General features: G+C 45.4%; 1 protein-coding gene across 4 annotated transcripts in view; it reads left to right on the top strand.

Moving 5' to 3' along the window:
- The first annotated feature begins 266 nt into the window (after window positions 1-266).
- The window catches only part of SYTL3 (synaptotagmin like 3), a 94,162-nt gene continuing 77,171 nt past the window's right edge, over window positions 267-17,257 (top strand). For 2 of the 4 annotated variants that reach the window (XM_012183194.4, XM_004011432.5), the window contains exons 1-2: window positions 1,843-1,906; window positions 15,094-15,703. In XM_012183194.4, the coding sequence (XP_012038584.2) occupies window positions 15,588-15,703 (116 nt within the window). In that variant the 5' untranslated portion in view covers window positions 1,843-1,906; window positions 15,094-15,587. Of the gene's footprint in view, window positions 500-1,842; window positions 1,907-12,067; window positions 12,217-15,093; window positions 15,704-17,257 lie in introns of those variants that run through there. The other 2 variants (XM_060419303.1, XM_060419302.1) reach the window with 2 other exon arrangements.

Below are 17,257 nucleotides of genomic sequence, written 5' to 3' on the forward strand. Positions count from 1 at the left end.
TTTCGAGTGGACTCTCTTAAATACACTCTTTGGAAATAAGGATTGGTATTGTCAATGCCTTATTTAGCAAGTGTGAGCCTAATAATCCTAGCCGTGTCACCTCAACAAATGATATCCACAGCCACAGCTGTGTCTCCTGGTGTTGTCTGGGCTCTGCAGCCCTTTGCCATCCAAATCTTATCCTGTGTATGTTCGAGGTTTTCCTTCCTTTTCCTGAGGTTAGGGGTGTATTACTGAGATGTACAGTGGAGTCATGCCAAGTCACTAATAATGATGATACATATGATGATGAAGACAGCAGTTGCAAAACACTCTAGTCTGAGGACTGTAATGTTATAATGGAGAAGAAAATAGACTTGGGTCTAACACACACCAAAGGTGAGAATCCTGTGCTGAGAAATCACGTGCTCACGAGAAGAGCTAAGAAATGCCTGTGTTTAGGTCTGCTGCCATCTGCGAAACACAGGCACAGTGGGACTGAAACGCCTCTGTACCAACGGTGAGTGGCTGTTGCTCTGAACCCCCTGGGTCTCTCTTCCTCCCAGTCCTGGCCCCCACCCCTCATCCCCAAGACCCAACAACTAAAGGATAACTCAGGGCACAGTGGCTGATTTTCTTTCTTTCTTTTTTTTTTTTTTAGTGAAGTATTTATTTGCTACACCATGCAGCATGTGGGATCTTAGTTCCCCACCCAGGGATCAAACCTATGCCCCCTGCATTGGAAACACAAAGCTTTAACCACGGGATCACCAGGGAAGTCCTTGACTGGCTGATCTTCATGCTGTGATGGTTATGAAATAGTGTATCTGTTCTGTGTATATGAAGTCATGCGCACACTGCACCAGTCAGCATAGGCTAGGTTAGAGCTGGAGAAACAAATGACCCTAGACTCTAGGTGGGTGATGACAACGGAGGTGTATTTGTCGCTCACATCCATGACCATTGCAGCTTTGCTATGGCTCTGCCCCATGTCTTCTCCACGCTGGGACCAGGTGGATGGGGCAGCCTGACTCCAGAGTCACTGAGGGAGAGGGAAGTCTGGGGGACAGTGGTGTGAGTGCTGGTTAGGAAGGTGCTATTCATAAGGGCACACATTTTGTCATTCAGAGTAGCTCCAGAGACGCTGCTCAAAATTCTTTTCTTGATAGGGATGAATTCACTTAGGGAGAATTTATCCAGCTGTTCTTATGATCTGTGTCATATTCCGTGTGTACACTGTGTGTGTGCTCTGTCGCTCAGTCATGCCTGACTCTTTGCAAACCCAAGAGCCATATCCCGTCAGGCTCCTCTGTCTATGGGATTCTCCAGGCAAGAATACTGGAGTGGGTTGCCTTGCCCTCCTGCAGGGGATTTTCCCAACCCAGGGATCGAACCCACATCTCTTGTGTCTCCTGCATTGGCAGGCGGGTTCTTTACCACCAGCGCCACCTGGGAAGCCCCCTATGTACACTATGCTTCCATGCAATTTACCCCCAAAAGTCCAGGCCAGTCTTGTTATAAGTTGACTCTTGAGTTAACAGCTGCTCTTTGAGCTGTGATGACACAGTCATTTACACTTGAGGTCAGTGAGAAGCCTCTCGCAAAGGTGGGAACATTTGACTAACTGAAGCCTCCAGTTTCCTTGGGGGTTTCCTTGCTTGAGTGAAACACTGCGGTAGCATAGCGTGGTCTTTCCTCCAGCTAAAAACGTAAACTGTTGGCCTTCAAGAGCGCCTGGGTGTGGTTCCAGGTGGCTTTGTCCCCGGGATCCTTGGTGACGTGGAGCTGATAGCCACAGAGGCTCTCAGCGCCCGCCCAGCCCACCGGAAGGAAAGAGAAGCACGTCAGTGGTTCTAACTCGAAGAAAGCTTGACTTCCTTCCCCAGAGCGAGCTCCCCTGGTCTCCTCTCTTGAAGCTGAGGCAAAGGTAGGCTGAGCATCCGAGTCCAGCCCTTGTGGTGGGTTGTTTGAAGGGTGGGGTGGGTAGAGGTTACAGTTAATATAACTTCTCTTACACTGATGACTTTGAAAAGGTGGGGAAGAACAGCAATAAGAAATTAGACAAAGGATGACTTGTCATTTCATTGAATAGTATACATTGTGACCGTAGGCTAAGAATGATTTAAATGGAATGGAGGAATACTTTAGAGTTAATTAAGAAACAATCCACACTGAAAAACACTCTCCCAAAGCTGTATGGTGTGAATTTTTTCAAAGGCAGTGATGAGCGTCATTTGGTTTCCTTTTTGGCCTGTACATTCTTATACATACAGTTTATCACTATTTTGCTCTGCGTTTACTTCACAGATTCCAATTTTTTTCATCCCCTATAATCTCTAGTCTGGAGGTGGACCATAAATATAATTTAAAAAATTTTTTAATTAAGTTAGCTGGAGTCTAATTTAAATGTCTTGCAATTCAGCTTCTTTAGCCCCGGAATAGAACTTCTTGTCAAAAGGAGAGATTATGGGAAGAAAATACATGTTAGCGGTTAAGTATCTTACTCTGCTAAGTCGCTTCAGTTGTGTTCGACTCTTGTGACCCCATGGACTATAGCCCGCCAGGCTCCTTTGTCCATGGGACTCTCCAGGCAAAAATAACTAGAGTGGGTTGCCATGCCCTCCTCCAGGGGATTTCCTAATCCAGGGACTGAACCCACATCTCCTGCATCGGTGGGCAGCTTCTTGACCACTAGTGCTACCTGGGAAGCCCAAATATCTACTAAGAAGTTAGAACTGGTATGAAAAAAGATTATTTATCCAAGACAGTAGAAGACTCTAAATTCTTAACTTTTCTGTCTAAACAAAGCATAAGGCTTTGGAGTTAAACAGACCCAGATTAGATTGTGAGTTTAGGTAAGTTACTTAATTGTTGCAAGCCTCACTCTGCTCATCAGTAAAATGGGTGTCTTGATGGCATAAGGCTGTAATGAGGACTGAGACTGTTCGCGCAAAGAATGTGTCAAGTCTTCTGGTCCAGAGTAAATGGTAAATAAATAGTAGGGGTTGGTACAACAAAAATTACAGCAACTATTATGAGTACTACCTCATGTAAAGAACAAGGTATTAATATCAGTTCTCATTTCTTTATCCCTTCACGAGAAAAGATCAAGTTTAAGTCTGAAATATCATGGGTTTCTATTGCAGTGTTTAGCTTTGATTCTGAAAAAGCACTTGGGTTTTTTTTTGGTGGCAAGGTATCTATGTGAATGAGAAAGCCTAGACTCCACCGTGAGTGGTGGGGGCCTTTCCAGAAGAGACTTCCAGCCCTCTCCTGTCTCGGTTTAGATGTCAAGTTTTCTAGACTTAAGCCCACATATGCACAATGTCATATATTAAGGACAGAGTTTTGAGGGACCTGAAGCTTATATGACACCTGGAGCCTTCTTTAAGGAAACAGATGCTAATACAAGGTCAAGTCCAGGGCCTGGCAGGTGAGGCCTGAAGTCCGAGGTCACTGGCTTCTGAGAAAATCCACTTCTGGCTCAGAGACCAGAGACATAAAGAGTTTCTAAAGGCTCATCTCCATTCCCATGCCATTCCTGAGGGACACCAGGTGAATCTTCTCGCCTTGGTAAGAAGGAATCCGTCAAGCCTGTGAGCACTACCCTGCCTTCACCTGCGTCCTTAGTGTGGACGAACCAGCGGTCCCTGCAGCTGTTGTGGACGCCTGTGAGGACACTCCACGAGCTAAAAAGAGAGATGACACTTTCAGATGGATCAGCAGGGTCTGTGGAGCCGCTCACCTTTCCCCTGCATTCTAGGTAGAAAGTACTGTGGCCATATTCAGAAGAAAAAAGCAAACTGCAGCTTCTCAAGGAAATAGCTGTGGTAAAACACAGCAGCGGGGGGTGCTGGCTCTGGAGCCGGGCCGAGAGCAGGGGCTTGGCTGAGGCTTCAGCGCTGGGCTCGACCTCTAGCTTGAGTTGAAAGTCTGGCCGGAGATGACAGTGTTCACACGCAGGCGCCTCGCCTGATCGCAGCGTCTCCTCTCCTTCACGGGTGGGGGTGGGGGCGTGGGGGGGGGGGCGTGGGGGTGGTTGATGCCCCCGTTCCTTTGATCCGATGACCAGCTGCTCACAGATGACCATTAGATGGAAGAGCCTGCAGATAAAGAGCGTTTCCTTTCCCGTCCCGCTTTCTCCTACTCGCCCCCAGGTTTCACATTTCTTGTACTTTTCTTCCCCTCGTCAGCTCTGAAAAGCCGAAGTCAATCTTGGCTGTTAGGCGGAGGGGAAAAAAAGAGCAAGCGTGGTTTCAGAATTCACACAATCAGATGTTCCATTTCTCTGGCAAAGGAGGGGTCCCTCACGTTCCCCTTCGGAATGTCTTTCCCACACACTGCCCCCCACCACCAGCCATTTCTGCTCTCTCCACGAGTAGCGAATCCCGCCTTCCCCTGAGCATTCTCTTCTGCAGATCCTTGAGTCTTTTTACTCACCCTGTCAAGTTGTCGCTTATTTGTTCACCTTCCCACTCCCTGGCTGGAATGCGAGCTTTTCAATTGCAGAGAGGGGCTTCTGCTAATTTGATGTCCTCACTCCCTGGCACCCGAGGGGTTCACAGAAGTCCAATGAAATCAGTGCTGTGAGTCAGTACACCGATCACCACCACCTAAATGCATTTGTCTGGATGCAGAGTTCCACTGGGATGCGGCATGACTGGCTACAGAGGAGATGGAAACGTGTGGACTGAAGTCCCGAGCTGGGTTTAGGAGGGGCCCCCACCTCTGCTGTGTGTGTCCCTATCGATCCCAGAAAAGAGGCTTCAGTCCTGCTCTGGGGCCTTCCTGAAGGGGAGGACGGTGATCAGAAGGACTGCTTCCAATTCCTGCTTGCTTTACTCCAGCCGTTGCTCTCGGACTGTACTGAGATAACTCCAGATCTAGGGTTTGATCCCAGGTTGTCCGACACCTGAACTGACGCTGAGATGGGATGGTTGGCTGTGCAGTGCTTCCCCAGATGGCTCTGGGGGACTTTTTCCTTCAGAGTGGCAATACACTGTAGGTTTTATTTATTTTTTAATTGTTAAGAAAAATTAGACTGATTGGTATGGTGGGATGCTGTAGAACAAAGGCAGTCACCATTACAAAATCACAAAAATGCAATCGAGAAAGGAGATTGGGGGCTAGACAGCTCCATGTGGGTGAAGACAGAAGCTGATGCCAGTGTTTGCAACCAAAACACAGTTTCAGAATTCACTGGGTATGTGAGAGAGTGACTAAATATTATCGCAGAAAAACCGGGTCTGGGAGATTGTGAATTTCTGCATGAGATCATTAAAACAAAACACTTTTTAGTATGCTTCTCAGATGCTGAAATGACCTCAGATTTTCAGATGCTTTCCAGATTTCTGAAGCCTGGAGCTTTCTGAGATGCGTGCAGCTCGCTCACCTAACTATGATCCTTCCTTCCGACTTGAATATGTGATTCCTGCTTTGCAAGCAAACCCACGTGTCACAATAGTCACTGTGTTTCTCAACTCCAGCCAAACAGTGAGGACCTATTTGCTGGGTGATGAGGGATCGCTAAGAACCAGTGTCACCACTGGAAGGACACTTGAATCAGAGAGAAGTCAGAGTCGTGATAGAGAAATATACGGAGGAAAAGGGGGCATGATGAAGGAGCAGTTAATTGTGCTTGAAAATTATGAGAAGGTTCCTGAATTAGCGGCGAATTGACCTGGAAGATTAACAATGAATGACGATGCTGATGATGAAACCGTTAGATGGTGTTTCAGGGGACTCCGAAGAGCTCTTCTCCTTTATGCCTCAGCACAGAAAGAATTCAGCAAGAGGCAAAGTGGTAGATGTGTGTGTGCGCTAAGAGCTTCATTTCTGTCTGGCTCTTTGTGACCCCATGGACTGTAGCCTGCCAGGCTCCTCTGTCCATGGGATTCTCCAGGTGAGAATACTGGAGTGGGTTGCCGTGCCCTCCTCCAGGGGATCTTCCCGACCCAGGAACTGAACTCACACCTCTTATGTCTCTTGCATGGCAGGCAGGTTCTTTACCACTAGCACCACCTGAGAAGCCCAAAGTGATAGATAAGAAGTGATTTATTAGAACAGGATACTTACAAGGCTTACAAGCGAGTGGGCAAGGGGATACCATGTCCTGAGTATATAGTGGCTTAAACATTTTTATAATCAAAGGAAACGTAGGGAGGGGGAGAAGGGCTTCTTTGTCTTTCTTGAGTAGATGTGTTTCCATCATCAGCTCCTCCTCCAGATCGAGCAGGGGGTTTTTCTTGTCCCTACATGGTCAAGCTGTGTCCACAAATGATTGTTTTTTATGTGTGCGGAGCGTGTGTTCTACTGAGCTCACTGGGCAGGATGTGGGTCTCATCCCACCATTGTTTTATTGTTTGGGGACATGCCTCATGCTTCTGTTGCACGATTTTGTTGCTAAGCAAGCCTGCTTGGTTTTGTGGTTAAGTAAACCTGCTTTCTTGAGTAACCATTAGCTTACTATTGGTTTTAGTAAGGGGGGGGGGGTCTCCCATAGTTTTTCTACCTACAGTCCCCTAGTGGGATTAACTATTTAATCACCTACTTTGTCCCTTTACTCTGTCCCTATCGATACTGTTACTACTACCACAGTTAACATGTGTCAGTGGGTTGTTTATAATATGCTTTCCACTGTGATCTAAGTATTTTCTGTGTTGGGACTTCCCTGGTAGTCAAGTGGTTTAGGCTGTGTACTCGCAATGCAGGGGACACGGGTTCAATCCCTGGCCGAGGAACGAAGATCCCACATGCTGCATGGCACAGCCCCCAAAAGAGTACTTTACATGCATAAGCGCATTTAATGCTCACAGTGACTCTAAGAAGTGGATCCTGTAATGCTATCCAGTTCGAAAGTGAAAGTGTTAGTCGCTCAGTCATGTCCAACTCTTTGCATCCCCATGGACTGTAATCTGCCAGGCCTCTCTGTCCATGGGATTCTCCAGGCAAGAATACTGCAGTGGGTTGCCGTATCTTGCTCCAGGGGATCTTCCCAACCCAGGGGTCAAACCCAGGTCTCCTGCATTGCAGGCAGACTCTTTTACTGTCTGAGCCACCTCCCTCTACTTTACAGCCAAGGAAATTAAATCCCAGGGGACTTGCTAACTTGCCCAGCTTCAAACTCCATTCCCCTCACTGCCTCCGAGTAAATTAGATCCTGGTAGGGACAGGGAAGAGCAGGAGCGACTGTGTGGAAAGAGAAGAGTACACGGGGTGTCCAGGGAACCGTCTCGAATGTGTTTGCTGCGGGAGCATTGGGGCGTTCTATGGGAACTGAGGATGCAGAAGTCGGAGGAGGCCAGATCAAGGAGGGTGAGAAAGACCTTGCTCATAGTTTAGAATTTGTTAATAGGCGGTGGGGACCTGGGCTCCTGTCCTGGGAGAGGAAGGACGCATTCCTGCCTCAGTCGTGTTCAGTGGCCTGTCCCCCACTCCAGAGATGTCCTGTCCTTTCTCAGACCAACTCCACTTCTCTGCCCAGGCTCAGCCATGAACATCCTCCTGTCCTGTCCTGTCGCCAGCCTGCCTCTGACTCACCATAGTGCCCGCTGGGCCCCTCAGGTCGGTGGGCACAGCCAGACTCGGGCCCACTTGTCCCTGTTAGCACTTTGTGTTATAGACGCCACGCTCACCCCTCACTCCATCAAGGAACATGCCAACTGATTTGCATAGATTTCATGGAATTCTTTGACCATCTCCATTTCAACTCATCCAAGAAATCAAAAGCCTGCAAGAGAGAAGCATGTTTGTGTTACTCCTGTTTTGAATAATATGAAAAATAAGCCAGTGTGGCTTCTAGTTCCCTGCTAGCATAGGTGACTGGAAATGGAATCCCTAAAGATGGACCTTAAGCTTGCTAGGCCACCAGGTGGATGGAATGCTTTCTTGGTATTTACCAAGAAAATATTTTCGGGATTTTCTGACTTTCTTGGTATTTACCATGGACCCATGCTGTTGCTGTTAAGTCGCTTCAGTCGTGTCCGACTCTGTGCGACCCCATAGACGGCAGCCCACCAGGCTCCGCTGTCCCTGGGATTCTCCAGACAAGAACACTGGAGTGGGTTGCCATTTCCTTCTCCAGTGGGCCCATGCGACTTGCTAATTAACTCTGTCACCCTAGAAACCTCTATTGACTAGGAAGAGTTCACTACAAATAAACAAATAGACAAATAATTTAAAAAATAAGTAAATCGTCGTAAGTCTGGGGACACCTTGTCTTGAATAAATAGACTATAGGCTAAGAAGAGTTTTAGTGAATTTGATCTTGAGTGATTTGGAACATGGACTACAGAGTAAAATCTCTGATTTGGCTGTTGCTGTAAAACTTAGAGAAATTTAAATGCCAGCATAACAGGAATAAAGTACAGACAGAGCTCCAGATTTTGTTCAAGAGGACTGAAAAGATGCAGTTGAAATAATTTGGATAATTGCTATTGAAAGAGAAACACTGAGCAATGTTAACCTGGAAGTCAGACCTGGAATTGCACAAGCAAATTCACGATCAAGTTAAAAGCCCAGCACAACTTAAAACAACAAAAACAACCAACCAGTTCTCTATTTTCCCCATTCCATCCTCTAAATCACAATTATACGTGGAAAAAGTGCACAAGAGAATGATACACACAGTTTAATTTGTAAGTAACCTGAGAAATCATTGGATCCTCAATTTCAGTGGTTCTTAAACCCCAAAGACCCAATGCTCACTCTTTATAGGAAATATTTTGTAGCTCACCTTTTACTATCTGGAATTGAAATTCATGTAAAATATAATTTACCTTGCCCAATACCAACAACAATAATTCAGTATCATTACTGTGATGCAAGGAGAAATAAAGGGACATTAAATTATAAGAATATAATATATAATCATATATATTAGTTCAATTCAGTTGCTCAGTCGTGTCCAACTTTTTGCAGACCCCATGGACTGCAGCACACCAGGCTTCCCTGTCCATCACCAACTCCTGGAGCTTGCTCAAACTCATGTCCATTGAGTTGGTGATGCCATCCAACCATCTCATCTTCTGTTGTCCCCTTTTCCCGCCTTCAATCTTTCCCAGCATCAGGGTCTTTTCCAATGAGTCAGTTCTTCGCATCAGGTGGCCAAAGCATTGGAGCTACAGCTTCAGCATCAGTCCTTCCAATGAATATTCAGGACTGATTTCCTTTAGGAGGACTGGTTTGATCTCCTTGCAGTCCAAGGGACTCTCAATATACACTACATTAAAAATATATATATATACACTACATTAAAAGACACAGTGAAGTTGTCCGATGTTCTCATACCTAGAATCACATTGATTTATAGACTAGCATCTACAAATGCAGATCCTTTAGTGATTCAGATACTATTAATACAAGCCACGCTGCCCTATATGATGCCACTTGCGGAAACGGTAAGCAGTTCTAAATGAAACCAGGTACAGTCTTCCCTCAGTTTACACAACAGCTTCATTCTGGAAAACCCAGTATATTAAAACCCTGCAAAATACACTTTGTGTTTCTGTGAGTTAAATTCTATTATCAGATAATTATACCTTTTTCCTAGTTGAGTTATCTGGTAAGATAACCAATATATGTATGGGAATGCAAGGTAATTCTTTGTCACTATGACAACTAAAACTACCCCACAAATTTCTAGACGGAAGCATGGGACTGCCCCCACTGAAAACCCTGAATGAATCCCAATAAGATGAAACACCTGTGGCCCTAACGTGTGGAAGGTCTAAGCCACCAAGTCAGTTGGAACACTGGGAGGACGCTGGAAATCAAAGAGAAAACATCCTCCTAGGTTTCTGTGATATTGAGTTTTCCAAATTTGCTGGCATATTGAATACAGCACTCTCACAGCATCATCTTTTAAGGTTTGAAATAGCTCAGCTGGAATTCCATCACCTCCACTCGCTTTGTTCATAGTGATGCTTCCTAAGGCCCACTTGACTTCACACTCTAGGATGTCTGGCTCTAGGTGAGCGACCACACCATCATGGGTCATTAAAATTTTTTATATAATTCTTCTGTGTGTTCTTGCCACCTCTTCTTAATCTCTTCTGCTTCTGTTCGGTCCATACCATTTCTGTCCTTTATTGTGCCCATCTTTGCATGAAATGTTCTCTTGATCTCTCCAGTTTTCTTAAGAGATCTCTAGTCTTTCCCATTCTATTGTTTTCCTCTATTTCTTTGCATTGTTCACTTAAGAAGGCTTTCTTATCTTTTCTTGTTATTCTATGGAATTCTACATTCGGATGGGTGTATCTTTCCCTTTCTCCCGTGCTTTTTGCTTCTCTTCTTTTCTCAGCTATGTGTAAGGCCTCCTTAGACAACCACTTTGCCTTCCTGCATTTCTTCTTGGGGATGGTTTTGGTCACCACCTCCTATACAATGTTACAAATTTCTGTCCATAGTTCTTCAAGCACTCTGTCTACCACATCTAATCCCTTGAACCTATTCGTCACATGAATGATCCTGGGGTATTCTCTATGCAGTCCTGATTGCATCAATTCAAAAAGTCACCGTGTATAGAGAGGATTTGGACACAGATGCTTCAAGTTAAGGAAAAAAGTACATTTCAATCCAATAATAGAAGGGTTTCCTCATTGTAGTTATCAACCATGTACTTGAATGACTGAAGGTTTATGGAAGCCAGAGTCAAAATCTCTCAAAGTCAAGAATAAAAACTCAGATAAACACTGCACACCCATGCCTCTCATTCTCTAAGCTTTATGGTTCATCAACTGGGAACCTCAGAAAGCACCATGTTTGGGTGTGTATTTGAAAGGCTTTCAATGAATTAAATTTGGTGGTCTGTCCTTGGAAAGCAAGGAGATCAAACCAGTCAATCTTAAAGGAAATCAACCCTGAATACTCTTTGGAAGGACTAATGCTGAAGCTGAAGCTCCAATATTTTGGCCACCTGATTCAAACAGCTGACACACTAGAAAAGACCCTGATGCTGGGGAAGATTGAAGGCAGGAGGAGAAGGGGACGACAGAGCATGAGATGGTTGGATGGCATCACCAATTCATTGGATATGAACTTGGCAAACTCCAGAAGATGGTGAGCGCCTGACATGCTGCAGTCATGGGGTAGCAAAGAGTCGGATGTGACTTGGTGACTGAACAACAATCACAACAACAAGCTCTATCCTTAGTTACTCTGAAATCAATATAATGATGATACATGAAGCACAGTTTTGCATCTTCTGCCAAACCACGGCAGAAGTTTTTGTTCCATGACCTAAAGACACCTTGAGAATCCCTTTGTTTTCTTTCGGTTTATCAGAACTATATACACCACTTTGTTTTTGTTTTTTTTTTTTTTTTGCATTTATATATATATATTTTTTTAATTTTAAAATCTTTAATTCTTACATGCGTTCCCAAACATGAACCCCCTCCCACCTCCCCTCCCCATAACATCTTTCTGGGTCATCCCCATGCACCAGCCCCAAGCATGCTGCATCCTGCGTCAGACATAGACTGGCGATTCAATTCACATGATAGTATACATGTTAGAATGGCATTCTCCCAAATCATCCCACCCTCTCCCTCTCCCTCTGAGTCCAAAAGTCCGTTATACACATCTGTGTCTCTTTCCCTGTCTTGCATACAGGGTCGTCATTGCCATCTTCCTAAATTCCATATATATGTGTTAGTATACTGTATTGGTGTTTTTCTTTCTGGCTTACTTCACTCTGTATAATCGGCTCCAGTTTCATCCATCTCAACAGAACTGATTCAAATGAATTCTTTTTAACGGCTGAGTAATACTCCATTGTGTATATGTACCACAGCTTTCTTATCCATTCATCTGCTGATGGACATCTAGGTTGTTTCCATGTCCTGGCTATTATAAACAGTGCTGCGATGAACATTGGGGTACATGTGTCTCTTTCAATTCTGGTTTCCTCGGTGTGTATATACACCACTTTGATTTGGGGTTTTGTTTTGTTCTGAGCCACCAGGCCAGCCGCAGTGCTCAAGTACAGGACTGTTTGACTGCAGGTTCCTGGCAGAAATCGTCTGCTCCTTTTCACTCCGGCTGCTACTGTTTCTCTGATTTTAATTGTCCTCTCTGTGCTTTACAGGTGGCCCTAGTGGTAAAGAATCCAGTTGCCAGTGCAGGAGACGCAAGAGACATGGGTTTGATCCCTGGGTTGGAAAGATCCTCTGGAGTAGGAAATGGCAACCCACTCCAGCATTCTTGCCTGGAGAATCCCATGGACAGAGGAGCCTGGTGAGCTACAGTCCATGGGGCTGCAAAGAGTCAGACACGACTGAAACAACTGAGCGTACATCGTATTGTTAGAAATGGGATAGGGTGTAACTTATCAGTCATTAAGTCCTGTACCTCAATCACTTAAACAGTGTCTGGCACTTGTTGAATGCTTGATCAATATTTAATTAAGGAATGGCTGATGGATGGATTCCGAAAACCAACTCCATTCGACTTTTCTGTAACTAGCAGCGGATGGCCACTAGGGGGAGGAAGAGTGCCCACTCAACCCTGCAGAGGCCCCTGTGAGGCCACAGGCATGGGTTTGGTAGAGAGCTGCTGCTGCTGCTGCTAAGTCGCTTCAGTCGTGTCCAACTCTGTGCAACCCCATAGACGGCAGCCCACCAGGCTCCCCCGTCCCTGGGATTCTCCAGGCAAGAACACTGGAGTGGGCTGCCATTTCCTTCTCCAATGCATGAAAGTGAAAAGTGAAAATGAAGTCACTCAGTCATGCCCGACTCTTAGCGACCCCATGGACTGCAGCCCACCAGGCTCCTCCGTCCATGGGATTTTTCAGGCAAGAGTACTGGAGTGGGGTGCCATTGCCTTCTCCATGGTAGAGAGCAGGAGTGTTTTTAAATAACCAGACCCTGCGTGTCTGGACTGGGTAAAGGCCTGGCCACCCGCAGGAGTGAACACTGAGCTCTCCAGGAGCTCTCATTTCCAGCCTAGTGCTGACTGGTCCCGCCTCCCGGTGGCACTGAAGGCTGAGGTCAGACACCTGAGCCCAAAGGCCACATGGAGAGAAAGCTCAGGGCATAGACGGTGTGTTTTGAGCCAAGTGCAAAAACCTGCACTTAACATACTTGGGAATCAGACAGACAGGACAGTACTTGACTCAGTAATGTGGTTAATAGGCTAGAAACGAGAGAGAAGCAACAAAAACCAGGGAATGCATTTAGAAGAAATAGGCTCACTGAGCTGGTGGCGCTTTCCCACTTAGCACTTGATTACAAGCTGTTTCCTAGCATTTCCTCTTCCCCAGAGACTCAGAGCCTCGGGGAGCTAAGCTCTGCTGCTCCGTCTGTTCACCTGGAAACAGGACCTTAGGAGGGAGGAGGTTTTGACCCTGCTGAGGCTGGAGCCCGAGTCCTTGGTTCTCCTGCCGTCTACACGGGAGGCCTTTGGGAGCAGGCACTTGGGAATGCTTGGCTGGAGAGCAGAGGCCAGGGCCATCCCCTGACAAGCCAGGCTTCCCTCATCCTCATGTAGCCTGTGCAGTTTGGGTGGGCCAACTGTTTTAACCTTATCCTACAATAATTTGTGTGCTCAGTCACGTTTGACTCTTTGCAACTGCATGGACTATAGCCCATGAGGCTCCTCCGTCCATGGGATTTCCTAGACAAGAATACTGGAGTGGGTTGCTCCAGTACTTCCTCCTCCATGGGACCTTCCTGACCCAGGCATCAAACCTGGGTCTCCTGCCTCGCTGGTGGATTCTTTACCATGGGACCTTCCCAACCCAGGGATCAAACCCGGGTCTCTTGCCTCACTGGCAGAACCTTTACCACTGAGCCACCAGTGTAGCCCCACCCCACAACAGAGAAACTGACGAATAGAGGATCCTTAAGCCAAGGGGTCCTTAGCCTATAGGTCCATGAACTTGGATGTGAAAAAATTTATATCTTAATTTTCATTGACTTGTAACGAGAGGTTAGCATTTCGTCACAAACCCCAATGGAATTAGCAAGACTTGTGGTCTCCACATCATTTGCTGCAGATATCTCAGTATCGCTTGCAATCATTGCTACTCTGAAATTACAGTCACTGTTAGATCACTGCTAGATTTCATACCTCCCTGGCCACATATGTTATTATAATTTAAAATATTTCAGTATAATTGATTTCCTTTGTTATAATGTATTTTATTTTATGCATTTAAATACAGAAGCTTCACCAGATAACCAGAGATTAAAAGAGAAAAGTTAAGAATCTCTGCTTAAAGGGAATGATCCCTTAGGGCTCTATTAACCTCTTTTTCACTGATTTGCTATGGATCATAAACTAATATAATGTGAATTTCTGTTGAGGCTGCACAAAGGGAGTTTAGCTTCCAAAGCATTGAAAGGACATCTTATTACTAAGGAATTCATGTAAATTTGATAACAAAATGGCATTATAGAAAGTACACTAATTGGATCTGCATTTTCTGCTTTTCATTGACATGTTTTATCAATTCAATACCATCTTGGTTGGGGGAAGAAACAGATCAAAGGTGCTGTGTGTCTAGTGTTACTGATGGAAAAAGTAAGTAGGAGGAGTGGAGACCCTGCCAACTCGTATTAACCAGAAATAAGACCCTGTGCAGAAGGTCATTGCTAAATACCATTAAAGGCCATAAATACCTGATAGATTGAGGTTGTGGTGATATCCCTTCATAGATCTTTAATTGATGAAACAGTTTTTTGAGTTTTGAAGTTAATTGTAAAAATTACAGTTAACAGATGAAATTGTAGATATCCTAAAGTATCTTCAATTAGGATGATGTACATTCAGTATTGGAGGAGGAGATGGCAACCCAGTCCAGTGTCTTCCCTGGGAAAGCCCATGGAGAAGAGCTTGGCGGGCTGCAGTCAGTGGGGTTGCAAAAAAGTCAGACACGACTTAGCAACTAAACAATAGCACGTTAAACATAGGCCTTCATGCCTCTAGTCACTCAGGATACAGAATTCATATCAGAAAAATTCAAGTGTGGAAGTCTGAGGCTTTTAGAAACATGAGAAGGCCAATTTAATAAAATTTAAAATCTTACATTGTCATCAGGGCAAAAAATGCAAAGATCTGTCTGTAGAATATTTTGTCTTAAAAATGATGCTATTTTTGTTGTCTTTTCTACAGGTACTGAGCTGTCTGGGCTTTGAACCGTCGTCAGTGCTACCTGTAAACCTGTGAAGGGGGAGGTTAACGTCTGTGTCACTGAATACTCTTCTTATTGCTCTTTGTAAATTCCCGCAGACTGGGGATTACTTCTGCTTATGCAGAAGTTGTCTGCGTAATTTATAACAATCTCTGGCAAAACCTCAGAAAAAAGATATGCTTCTGACTTAGCCGGATGTCAGAGGCTGCGGCAGGACCCGGGGAGAAGGCTCTGCAGATGGCGTGAGGCTCTGGGAGCGATGATCCCAATGGAGGGAGAGCTTCTTGGACCTTTTTTTCTCCTGAGAAGAGTGACCCAGTTAAAAAGAGGAGAAAAGTTACGAGCAACACCGTTGCCAATGAAATAGGAGAGGGAGGGCTTTCAAAAGCACTTGGGGCTGCTGCTGGACTCTGAGCTCCTCCGGGACTGGGGCCCACGGCCATGGAGTAGAACTGCAACGTGGGTCTGAGAAGAGATGGAAATGGCCCACCAAGTCAGCCTCGGTTCCCTCCAGGAATCGGAACGCGAAGTGATCCTCCAGGTTTTGTACCGGGACCGGGAGGTTCAAAACACGGAGGCAGAGAGGATACGGTAGGCGGTCCTGCAGATGGTGGAATTCTTTGCGATTCTTGGCTTTTTCTCTTGGAGGCCATCTCTCCTTGGCGTCTTGCTGCTTGCTTAGCCAGTGCCATTTGCTCCCCATTCAGCCTCTTGTCTGACAAGAGTCTGAAGCAAGGGCTGTGGGTGGAGGTAACCTTTGCTGAGTCACTTAGCTTCGGGATGGTCAGGGAAAGAATGCCTTTTTCCCCACTTAAAACAATGCCTTTGTGTGATAAGTTGGTTGTCTTTCTGCCTGTCCATTTGCCTGCTTTGCAGGAATCGTTCAAGGGAAACCTTCAGACTTCCCATACACCCTTTCAAGGGAAAGCCCTCTGGCTAAGGGTTTTCCTAAATTATTTTTGGTGGTAATTGAAGGGGCAAAGAAAGCAGCTTAGAAACAGCATAGATCTGCTGGCGTCCATTCCGAGCCTTCTCTTCGCTTACTTTTGCTTGCCAGCCAGCTCTGAAGAAACAGGGAGCATGAAGTCTGAACCTGCCCAGCCTGCTCCCAGACTCATTTGTCAACAGAGAACACCTTCTCACTCTGTCTCTGAATGGCACGGGCTGTTTGCCATTAGTTTAACACTTAACAGAGCAGGGCTAGGCTATCAGCAGCGTGCCTCTTGTTAGCTGTCAAGATCCATCTTTAATATAACGATGCTTTGTTTATTGATGTTTATGAAGAATGTGAGGTCTAGAAAATAAATGGGATAGGCTTTTGATCTCATTGTGTTTTTAATGGAAGAATTCTTTTTCAGAGTCTGCCAAGAAAAACAAACATATAAAATAAATCTTTGGACCACCCAATGTTTGAGGAAGGAGGGGAGATTTCTGGGTGAACTGAAAGGAACAATGTTCCTTTTCTACCCTCCTTTGTAATCCCAAAGCTTTCCAAGTGTACTTACACTTTCTTCCACTAAAAAAAAAAATACAGTGAGCAAAATAGAGTTTTCTTTGGTGATGGAAGATCTTTCAGTGACTTAGAAGCATCGTTTTGAATGTCAACAAAGTAACGTGGATATTTTGTTCCAAGGATACTGAAAGTTGTTTCTCGGGATTAGCTTCTCTATTCTAAAAGTGACAGAGATAGTCATACTCCATAAAAGAGTATTCTGGCTAATGGTATGTTTTATGGTCCAATGTAATATCCCTTTGCACTAAGAGGGGTCTTCCCTGGTGACCCAGATGGTAAAGAATCCACCTGCAATGCGAGAGGCCTGGGTTCCATCACTGGGACAGGAAGACCCCTGGAGGAGGGCATGACAATCTACCCCAGTATTCTTGCCTGGAGAATCCCATGGACAAAGGAGCCTGGCGGGCTACAGTCCATGGGGTCGTAGAGAGTCAAACATGACTGAGCTACTGACACATTTGCACTAGGGCTATCTTCCTGGGAGGGACAGGAACTAAAAGTAACCAACCACCTAAAAAATAGTAGCAAAACTATAGCATCAGTTAAATAACTTTATTGGGGCACTTATAACAACAGCAGACAGGTATGCTGTATGCTTACACATCACTCCCTGTCTTGAATGTTAGAATTGA

Source organism: Ovis aries, chromosome 8 (assembly GCF_016772045.2).
Source record: "Ovis aries strain OAR_USU_Benz2616 breed Rambouillet chromosome 8, ARS-UI_Ramb_v3.0, whole genome shotgun sequence".
Classification (NCBI taxonomy): Eukaryota; Metazoa; Chordata; class Mammalia; order Artiodactyla; family Bovidae; genus Ovis; species Ovis aries.